Genomic DNA, 11,580 nt, shown 5'->3' with positions numbered 1-11,580 from the left:
TGTGCAGGATAGGCAGAATAGCCAGGCTAAATTGCCCCTTAATTGGGAAAAAAAAGAGAATTGTGCACTTTAAATTAAAAAAAAAATGATGTACAAACTGCTTCCCCGTCTCTTTTTCAAAGCTGTGTAATTTGGATTGAGAAAATACCATTACATTGGTCTTCAAAACGTGCGAACATTGAATCACAGCTGTGATAGGGCAGCACGGTAGCATAGTGGTTAGCACAATTGCTTCACAGCTCCAGGGTCCCAGGTTCGATTCCGGCTTGGGTCACTGTCTGTGTGGAGTCTGCACGTTCTCCCAGTGTGTGCGTGGGTTTCCTCCGGGTGCTACGGTTTCCTCCCACAGTGCAAAGATGTGCAGGTTAGGTGGATTGGTCATGCTAAATTGCCGTTAGGATCCAAAATTGCCCTTAGTGTTGGGTGGGGTGTTCTTTAAAAAAAAAGAGCCGGTGCAGACTCGATGGGCCGAATGGCCTCCTTCTGCACTGTAAATTCTATGAAATATATCCGGGCTTTTACAAGAAATGATTCCTTGTATTTAAAATCAGGAGTAAGGCCGGGTTTGGGCTTGCGGTTTGTTACTTACCAGCAAGGCTGTCGGAGGCAGAGCTGAGGCGAGACATACCCATGCAAGAACCCATGCAAGAAGGCAGTGAGAATAAAAAGGGAAGTAAAAATCTCATGTTAATTAACTCATCCTTCCCTCTCACTGGTTGGTTATAGAGCCAAACTGGGGCTGGTTAACTGTTAGTCAACAGCTGGGAATGGTGTGAGGCACCTGACGGGGACACTTAAGCTTTTTCATTAAAAAAAAATTCACCAAATGAGATGCAGGACAAGTTAATCTTACACTGTTTAGACCATATTCAAGGGCTCTGTGTAAAGTCTCATCAGTGTAGAGCAACTGCTGACTTAGTTCAAATGCACAAAAAATGCTTTTAAATAGCTTCGAATCACAAGAGTGTTAAAGCACAGACAGATCGGTGGAGCCATCAAGTCCTTGCCGATGCTTTTCTTCTCCCCGTATGAGCCACCTAATCTAAACCACCCTCTGTTAAACCACTGCAGGATCATTGTCTATTGCACTGAAGTACAAGTTGCTTTGTGATAAAACGCTAGGGGAGGTCTGCAACAATCTGTGACGACTCTTGTTCCTGACCTTTACTGACTTACAAAGATCCACAGTCATTAATCATAAACCAGTACTATAACAGCACTGTCAGACAACTGATTGAATTTCTGATTGTACACTGAATAATGCTGGACCCACATTGTATACTGTGCTTCATCTTGTTGGCTATCTTTCAGTAATATTCAAAAATTCTTCCACATGTCCCCAAACATAAATCTGACTATTGTGCTTTCAAGTAACACATCACACTATAGACGCACTGATGTGAAACTGCTTATTCCCTCTATTTTACAACTAGCAAGTACAGTTAGCATTGCAAGGCTGAAACGGTCAAGAGCTTTAGACAATAATGTAAATCACATCACTGAAGTTCGACCAGTTTAGAAAATTCCATTATCCCACACCAAAATAGTTACATTATCCTAACATCATTTACTATTTTTTTTACAATAAATTATATTTGTAAAAGCTAGTTTTATACCAACAATAAACTAATAAAAAGGTGTGAAACATTCCTCATGTGGTAGCATTTGGACAAAACATGGAAACACTGAGGCAATTATTTCATTGTCTTTCGAAGCACTTTGAGGATATTTACTCAGGGAGTATGTAATAGAGACAATAAAAGATTTATGTGAGCGGCATAAGGATGGAAATAATATTGAATGGTTTTGACGCCCTGTACCATAAGAACAAAGCAAAGCATCCACCCAATAAGCACTCAGGTAGGCATCTTGCCTTCAACAGTAGCAATTGCCTTTCTGGCCCTAACTATTTGTTGCATGCTGGGTTTCCCCCTCTTATTTTAGTCATAAGACTGGATTTTACTAGTTAACAAAGCAGCCTTGCGAAACAATGGAATTGTACATTGTATGAGAAACACACATATAGTATATATGCCATTTACAACAAACCAACAAGTAGCCAAAAAACAAGCTTCATTGAAACAGCTAGATTTGAAAGCAAATTGAAATTAGACCAGGGTTGGTCCACTGCTAGAAAAACAGGATATTCCTCCTGAAAGATTACTGCCTCCAGACTTTAAGCAATTAGCCCTCTAACACCAGAGAGTTGCACAGCAAACAGGGACATCATTCCCATGCACAATTGCTGTCCGAGCTTCATTTTCACAATTGTCGGAACAAATTTACCATCCAAACAAGGCCACAAGCGACTTTTACAAAGGGTGTTCTTTTGGCATCAAGGATGCACCTTTCCACTGCCAAATGGAACATGGTCATGATATGCATTCTGAGGTACTGCAAGTAGATATGGGATCATTAAACATAATGTGCACATCAGCATTAAACAGGAAGTTACAGAGGTGTGATGGCAGTGTTTTACCATGCAGCAATAAGACTGATTTCTCAGCTGCCGTGTCCTCATGCTTCAGCTAATAATTGTCAACTGCATGAGCAACAAAGATGTTAAGCTAACGGTGTGCAAATATACCTACATCTCCTGGAATTAAGTTGATAGCATTTGCCTTGGCAAGGCTATCAGGAAGCAGAATACTAGGCTCAAATGCTGAATAAAGATACAAACAGCACTTTAATCAAAGGCTAGGCAAACAGTAGGCAAATTTCTAGCCGATTTAAAACAGCCTACAGATTGCTGGACTTAATACACAAATGAATGAATGAACATATAAAATTGGGCTCAATGTTGTTTTATATAAGGTGCATTATTTAACAAAATACTGCTAATCACCTAATTCTGTGAATACTATCACATGCAATATATTCAGGACAATCGATCTAGGACTCTAAGGGTTCAGAGTACTTGGAATATATTAAGGTAATGGATACATGAGGCCACAGGTTGACCAGCTCCACATTAATTTAGCCCCTGTTTAGCTATTTTTATCCACTCAGAATTAACAAATCAAATTTAGAACTTTTTTATTGGTGAGCCATGAGGGGGCGAGGCTTCAAGGAGGTTAAATTCCAAGTACCCAAGTACAATGCTTCCAAGTCCTCAGGATGTCCAACTGCTTTGTAGTTTATAGATTATTTCTGAAGTTTAATCACTGTCATTTTGTCGGCAAATGCAATCGGCAAATTTTTTTTGTTGTGGAATCTTGCCATGTTCAATGAGATAAATTATCAGTACGAAGTCTTACAACACCAGGTTAAAGTCCAACAGGTTTGTTTCGATGTCACTAGCTTTCGGAGCGCTGCTCTTCATTCACCCGAGGAAGGAGCAGCGCTCCGAAAGCTAGTGACATCGAAACAAACCTGTTGGACTTTAACCTGGTGCTGTAAGACTTCGTACTGTGCTCACCCCAGTCCAACGCCGGCATCTCCACATCATAAATTATCAGTTAATCTCTTTTTGGTGAAGTTAGGTGAGGGTTAAATGTTAATTAACTACCCTGCCCTTTTATGCGCAGCTGTTAAAGAACAGAAATTAAAATCAGTTTTAACTTTTCATCTGAAAAATGGCACCTCTGACAATGCAGCGTTCCTTCAGTCCTGCATCAATGGGCCATTCTAAATAATGTGCTCTTAAGTCCTGGAGCGTCATTTGAACCCACTACCTTCTGGCTTAGACACAAGTGCACTAACACTGCGCCTGAAATTACTATCAGGCAGAAGAAAATAAAAGGATTGCGAAGAGTGCTCATTTGCACTCCCTATTCATTAACAACCTATACAATTTTGATGTTCACTGAACTTTTATCAGCTAATCAACTTCCAAATATACTAGTCACATCATGCCTATGGGAGTACCTAACATGCTAACTGCCTGGCATGTCCCTTTTTAAAAATGCAACAACGGAATAATTGAAACAGTGCCTGAATTTTAACGGTCAGTAAGATAGGGGGCTGCTAAGGCAAGTTTTCCTGTACAGCCGTAGCACCTCGTAGAATGCGGGGAGTTAGAACTTTTGGGAAGAAATGATTGGGCACAGTCACAGGATAAAAATCCTGTTACTTCGTCACCCTGGACAAATCTGACATTCAGGCTAAAAAGTCAGCAAAAAGAACAGGCAACTAGACTTAAATAATTCGGACATTATTGTAAAACAAGTACAATGAAAGATAAAATCTGTTGTGTGTAAGCCAACGGTAAAGGTTTTCAACTTTTTTTCCATTTCAGGCGTAGTAATAATGTGCATTGACAAGATATAGTAACACTGCCAGATGCTCTAGCATTCTACAGGTGTCCAGTTTGCAATGGTTTTAACAGCTCTGGCCTTTCATGTGAAGGCTTTCATTCACTTAATGTAAAAGCAGCTTATCGTGATTCAGATACTGGCGTCATGTTTATGGAATTATTCTCCAGTTGTTCCGCCGTGATCAATGCCTGTGTAATCAAGTTCAGCTCTTCACACAGCGTTTCATGGCGGTAGCCAACCCGAATATCCGGAACATTAGTGCGACGGATATCGTTGCCCTCAATGCTCTCCTTTTGATAGTGTGGTCCCAACCAGTAACCCTTCACCTGAAATGTGAAAAAAAGCACAGACGTTCTTTTAAAGAAAGGAATTCTGTAAAGAGAAATGAAAACAGCTAATTTACACAATTTGAATCATTAATAAACCTGCTTTACAGACTGGAATTAAGCTATGGTTTGGCCAGGATTACTTGATCTCAGCTGGAATAGTAGTAAGGTCATTTAGATTGGCATGTATCTTGGTCGGGAAGAAAAATCACACAAAATAGATTCTCGTCTATGAAAATTATCCAGTGCAGATTGCACTCTTGATATTGGGTCAGTGTTCAGCTGTCACAATCGCTAGAGTTCAATAGCCCGCTCACTGGACTGAATTTAATGCCCTAGCCCCCAAACCAATGAGATGAATTCGGAATGTGGGGGGGGGTCCTCTGATCAGACGGGAGGGTATGGGATGAGGACCTAGTTATCATCCCGACTTCCCCAATCAAGCTCAGGATGGGATGGGTGGAGGGATTGGATTTGTTTATTGTCATTATTATTTATTGGAGGGGAACATTCCTGCTTGGAGGCCACTCAAGAACCTCATCTGACCATCGCTGCTATTCAATCAGTGGCAGGGGGGGGTTCTTGCCATTCGGGAAAGCTGCCCAATAACCCTCGTCGGGCTTTCCTGCCGTGGTCGACAAGTGGGGGATCTCTTGATCACATATGATATAGTTTTTTTTCCCACCTGGCATGTTTCTCAGCGATGGAAGGTGGCCTGCCGTTGGTGGGATCTTCTGGTCCCGTCGCTGTCAATGGGAACTTCCATTGATTCCACCTCCCACTGCCGGGAATCCCGCAGCAGGGGTTCACCATCGGCGGGACCAGAAGATTCTGCTGGCGAGAATGACCGGGAAGTCCCTCCGTGTGTCCAAATAAGGAACCCAACCACAGGAAGGGGGAACCCCTCAGGGTGCCATTGCTTTGCTCTTGCTGACAAACGTCACCCTACTCCTCTAAACTGGTGTTCCCCACCCTGCCCATACTCCTCTCTGCCTGGTGATCCATGGTTGGTTCCTCCTCAGGCCCAAGCGTAATGCTGTCGGTGGGCACTATTCTCTGTAGCAGAGGTGGGATTTCCACCCTTCTGGGGCCTGGAGGCCCAGCACTATACAGGTTATAGAACATAGAACGATACAGCGCAGTACAGGCCCTTCGGCCCACGATGTTGCACCGAAACAAAAGCCATCTAACCTACACTATGCCATTATCATCCATATGTTTATCCAATAAACTTTTAAATGCCCTCAATGTTGGCGAGTTCATTACTGTTGCAGGTAGGGCATTCCACGGCCTCACTACTCTTTGCGTAAAGAACCTACCTCTGACCTCTGTCCTATATCGATTACCCCTCAGTTTAAAGCTATGTCCCCTCGTGCCAGCCATTTCCATCCGCGGGAGAAGGCTCTCACTGTCCACCCTATCTAACCCCCTGATCATTTTGTATGCCTCTATTAAGTCTCATCTTAACCTTCTTCTCTCCAACGAAAACAACCTCAAATCCATCAGCCTTTCCTCATAAGATTTTCCCCCCATACCAGGCAACATCCTGGTAAATCTCCTCTGCACCCGCTCCAAAGCCTCCACGTCCTTCCTATAATGCGGTGACCCGAACTGTACGCAATACTCCAAATGCGGCCGTACCAGAGTTTTGTACAGCTGCAACATGACCTCCTGACTCCGGAACTCAATCCCTCTACCAATAAAGGCCAACACTCCATAGGCCTTCTTCACAACCCTATCAACCTGGGTGGCAACTTTCAGGGATCTATGTACATGGACACCTAGATCCCTCTGCTCATCCACACTGCCAAGAACTTTACCATTAGCCAAATATTCCGCATTCTTGTTATTCCTTCCAAAGTGAATCACCTCACACTTCTCTACATTAAACTCCATTTGCCACCTCTCAGCCCAGCTCTGCAGCTTTTCTATATCCCTCTGTAACCTGCTACATCCTTCCACACTGTCGACAACACCACCGACTTTAGTATCGTCTGCAAATTTACTCACCCACCCTTCTGCGCCTTCCTCTAGGTCATTGATAAAAATGACAAACAGCAACGGCCCCAGAACAGATCCTTGTGGTACGCCACTTGTAACTGAACTCCATTCTGAACATTTCCCATCAACCACCACCCTCTGTCTTCTTTCAGCTAGCCAATTCCTGATCCACATCTCTAAATCACCCTGAAATCCCCAGCCTCCGTATTTTCTGCAATAGCCTACCGTGGGGAACCTTATCAAACGCTTTACTGAAATCCATATACACATCAACTGCTCTACCCTCGTCTACCTGTTCAGTCACCTTCTCAAAGAACTCGATAAGGTTTGTGAGGCATGACCTACCCTTCACAAAGCCATGCTGACTATCCCTGATCATGTTATTCCTATCTAGATGATTATAAATCTTGTCTCTTATAATCCCCTCCAAGACTTTACCCACTACAGACGTGAGGCTCACCGGTCTATAGTTGCCGGGGTTGTCTCTGCTCCCCTTTTTGACCAAAGGGACCACATTTGCTATCCTCCAGTCCTCTGGCACTATTCCTGTAGCCAATGATGATATAAAAATCAAAGCCAAAGGCTCAGCAATCTTTTCCCTGGCTTCCCAGAGAATCCTAGGATAAATCCCATCAGGACCCGGGGACTTATCTATTTTCAGCCTGTCCAGAATTGCCAACACCTCTTCCCTACGTAACTCAATGCCATCTATTCTAATAGCCTGGGTCTCAGCATTCTCCTCCACAACATTATCTTTTTCCTGAGTGAATACTGACGAAAAATATTCATTTAGTATCATTTAGTTATGTGCCCGATTGCCTCGCGTTGAGCCTCCTGCACAGAAGCATGGGGTTCTCCACTGTTCTCCAACTGGTGGATAAGACCCCCGCTGCGCTCATTAAATTCCACCCATCATCTGCATTCACACAAGAAGCATGGTCATTTGGGTTAAGCTGCTGCCACCTTGTGGAACTGTATTTTGTTTGAGCCGGCTCCCACCTGAGTAAACCACCTAGGGTTCATTCTGTGGTTGAGATTGGTATGTTTCCAAAGGCGGTACAGTGATGGGCCTGAGCACTGTAAGAAACTGCCTCCCACCAAAAGGTCCCTTGAATATCCAAACATTTCCTATCCTATACCAATCATATTTTTGGATAATTTCTTTTTTTTTTTAAATTTCCAATTAAGGGCCAATTTAGCGCGGCCAATCCACCTAGCTTGCACATCTTTGGGTTGTGGGGGCGAGACCAACACAGACATGGGGAGAATGTGCAAACTCTACACGGACAGTGATCTGGGTCCGGGATCGAACCCGGGTCCTTGGCATTGGGAGGCAGCAGTGCTAACCACTGTGCCGCCCTGGCTGAAGTATTTCAAGGGGGTAAAGAAAATAATTATTTAAACAGGCAATACTATATGGCCCTTTGTTACCTTACTCAATAATCCAAGATTTGACTTATTAAGTCCACATTGTCTTACAGCTGTGATTATTTTTTTAGACTGTTAAAACAAAATAAAAACTGCAAATTTGAATGTTCATATCAATCAAACACCATGGGTGGAATTCTCCCCCCCGCCACACCGGGTGGAAGAATCGCCCAGGCGTCGTGCGAGTCCCGCCACGCTGTCCTGACGCCCGCACGCAATTCTCCCCCCCTCCCAAAAACGGCACAGGGCGAATCATGGCTGGCCGCTGGGAGAATCGCCGCTAGCCGTTGGTAATGGGCGAGTGGCAATTCTCCGGCCCGCATGGGCCGAGCGGCCTGCCCAATACGACAGGTTCCCGCCGGCGCCGGCCACACCTGGTCGCTGCCGGCGGGAACAGAGTGGGAACGCTGGGGGGGGGGAGGGGCCTGTGGGGGCTCAAAAGGGGTCTGGCCCGCGATCGGTACCCACCGATCGGCAGGCCGGCCTCTCTGAAGGAGGACCTCCTTTCCTCTGCTGCCCCGCAAGATCCATCCGACATCTTCTTGCGGGGCGGCCGTGGGGAGGATGGCAACCGCACATGCGCCGGTGACGTCATTTACGCGGCGCCGCGGCCCGGCGCGCATAAATGACGCGGCGCCGCTCCTAGCCCCCTGGGGGCGGGAGAATAGGGGGCTGGGAACGGCCTCCGACGCCGGAGTGAAACACTCCGGTTTTCACTCCGGCGTCGGGACTTAGTCTCCCGATGGGAGAATTGCGCACCATATTGGGATAAACCATGTAAATCGAGCCCGTAGGCACATTTGAAGCTGGTCTTTTTAAAGCTGCAATTTCAGCCACAATTGCGATCAGCAAAAATAGTCAATTCCACCCAAACAGTCATCATAAGCATTCCATTTTTGAACCACTTAAAAAAAAAAAGCGGAAGCAATAAAAGCAATTTTGTTCCTCGAACGCTGAATCTTGCAGTCAAATATTTTTGGAAATCTTGCAATGTTTCTCAGTAATTATCAGTTCTTTACAAACCAAACATCCACTGTTTTCCTGTAAATTTCAAGTCTGAGATATGCACAATAGAAAATGTTGCAACCAGTTTTAACACAGTGAGAAAGAATGCGATTGTTTTGTAGGAACAGAACATGTCACAGAGCTTTTGATAATAGGTGCTAATGATCACTTGGGCTTAATTCTCATGCCTGCAACTTTGGTCAGATCCACATCAACTTTAAAAGACAACTTCAAGAGTTCGATCCCGGCCCCGGGTCACTGGCCATGTGGAGTTTGCACGTTCTCCCGTGTCTGCGTGGATCTCACCCCCACAACCCAAAAAGATGTGCAGGGTAGGTGGATTAGCCACACTAAATTGGCCCCTAATAGGAGAAAAAAGAATTGGGTACGCTAAATTTAAAAAAAAAAGAGACAACAGTTTTCAGAAAATGGTTATTTGGGAAGGCAATCGTCAGAATAATGGTTTTGCTCTGCGAAAATATCTAAAGTAAAATCAGGCACCAAAAAACAAATTTTCTGATCCATAAAAAGAAGTTCTATTCCTCCCTCCTGCTGCCACTTAGTTGAATCTTCTGAGCTGGAGGCACTAATTGAGGAGGTTTGCATTAAAAAAAACACCCTTTGCTAAATGAGTGAGTGAATTTCCTGACTAGATAGGATGGATTGTATGGCAATAGAGTTCTTTACATCTGCCATCCATCTCACTCCACGATCAGCTGACATAAAACAGGATAGTTTTAAAACTAGAGGTGGAGTATCTCACTTCCTACATCTTGTACCCAAAATGCCTGGGCAAGAGCTGGAAAACTCATCGACACGCTTGTTTAGACTCCCTTACTTTGTGCATTTTAAAGCTCTGGAATGGTCCTATACAGTTTGATGATTACTGGGAAAAATACCAAAGACAAACCACTAGGGGCACAATCTAATTACAGGGCTCAGGCGACATAGATGATAAGACGTTAGTACAGCCATCTGATGTTAGATTGTCATTTCAATCTTGCTACTGTGCCCAATATTTACAGGTGGAACTTCATTGAAAAGTATGCCGCATGGGGAAAGGATTGGGAATTAACAGGTCATTTAAAAAAAAGTGTTTACTTGGCGGATACGATCTTGGGATCTTGAAACCAAATGCTGCAGAAAGGAAATGTTATTGATCCGATTCCGACTGTGTTGGCCCTGCATTTGAAGCAGCCCTCTCAATCTTTCTAAGTCACAGACATCAGGGGCAGACAGTGGTGTAGTGGTAGAGTCACTAGACTAGTAATCCAGAGAACCAGGCAAATACCCAGGGGACATGGGTTCAAATCCCACCATGACTGGTGGAATTTAACATACCAATTAATAAATCTGGAATTGAAAGGTAGTCTCAATAATGGTGACCATGAAACTGCATCGATTGTTGTAAAAACCCATCTGGTTCATCAATGTCTTTTAGAGCAGGAAATCTGCCATCGTTACCCAGTCTGGCTTACATGTGACTCCAGACCCACTGTAATGTGGTCGACTCTGAAGTAGAGCCACTCAGTTCAAAGGCATTTAGGGACGGACAACAAATGCCTTTCCAGCGACACCCATATCCCAGGAAAGAATAACAAAAACATAGATTATTTACCCCACAAGTGCTCCAAGCTGGCACATGAAGTACTGAACAATAAAGCTGAGCAGCAGTTCCTACAAGGCATATTACAGAAGACAAGAACATGAATTTACCAAGTCTACAGAAAGTGAAGAGTTGAAGTAAAACAAACCAAAGAATTGCTCTAGTTAGTGGTTTAATTCTCAGTACGACTAAAATGGTAAAGTCTCACGGGGCTGAGTTTGGATAGAGGATTGGCTTACTAACAAAATACAGAGTGGGGATAAATGGGTATTTTTCTGATTGGTAGGATGCAATGAGTGGTGTGCGACTGGGCTCAGTCCTCGGGCCCTACTATTTATAATCTATATTGATGACTTGGATGCAGGGATAGAATGTACTGTAACCAAAATGTGCAGATGACACTAAAATAGGTGGGAAAGCAAGTTGCAGTGAGGAAATATGTAATTTACAAATGGATATGGATAGGTTAGGTGAGTGGGCCAAAATATGGTAGGTGGAATTTAACGTGAATAAGTGCGAGGTTATCTATTTTGGTCGGAGGAATAAAAAGGCAACCTATTATCTAAATGGAGAAAAACTTCAAAATGCTTTGGCGCAGAGGAATCTGGGCGTCCTCGTGCAGAAAGTTAGTATGCAGGTGCAGCAGGTAATAAGGAAGACAAATGGAAATTTGGTATTCATGTCTAATGGAATAGAGGATAAAAATAGGGAAGTGCTTTTGCAACTGTATAGGGCATTGGTGAGACCCCATCTGGAGCACTGCGCGCAGTTTTGGTCCCCTTACTTGAGGAAGAATGTAAATGCAACAGAAGGTTCACTAGATTGATTCCAGGCATGAAGGATTTGTCTTCTGTAGAGAGATTGATCTGGAGTCAGAGATACAATTGAGGTTATAAGGTGCTAAAGGTGATTGACAGTGTACATGGAGTGCGGACGTTTCCCCTTGTTGGATATTTAG

General features: G+C 43.9%; 1 protein-coding gene across 3 annotated transcripts in view; it reads right to left on the bottom strand.

The window, feature by feature from the left end:
* Positions 1-3,361: 3,361 nt before the first annotated feature.
* Positions 3,362-11,580, bottom strand: part of LOC140393710 (AMP deaminase 2-like) — a 190,094-nt gene continuing 181,875 nt past the window's right edge. For 2 of the 3 annotated variants that reach the window (XM_072480020.1, XM_072480021.1), the window contains exon 18: positions 3,362-4,582. In XM_072480020.1, the coding sequence (XP_072336121.1) occupies positions 4,376-4,582 (207 nt within the window). In that variant the 3' untranslated portion in view covers positions 3,362-4,375. The remainder of the gene's footprint in view (positions 4,583-11,580) is intronic. The other variant, XM_072480019.1, reaches the window with a different exon arrangement.

The sequence above is a fragment of the Scyliorhinus torazame genome, chromosome 17 (genome assembly GCF_047496885.1).
Source record: "Scyliorhinus torazame isolate Kashiwa2021f chromosome 17, sScyTor2.1, whole genome shotgun sequence".
In the NCBI taxonomy this organism is placed as follows: domain Eukaryota; kingdom Metazoa; phylum Chordata; class Chondrichthyes; order Carcharhiniformes; family Scyliorhinidae; genus Scyliorhinus; species Scyliorhinus torazame.
The sequence above is the reverse complement of the archived record's forward strand: the minus strand, read 5'-3'. Positions and strand labels throughout refer to the sequence as shown.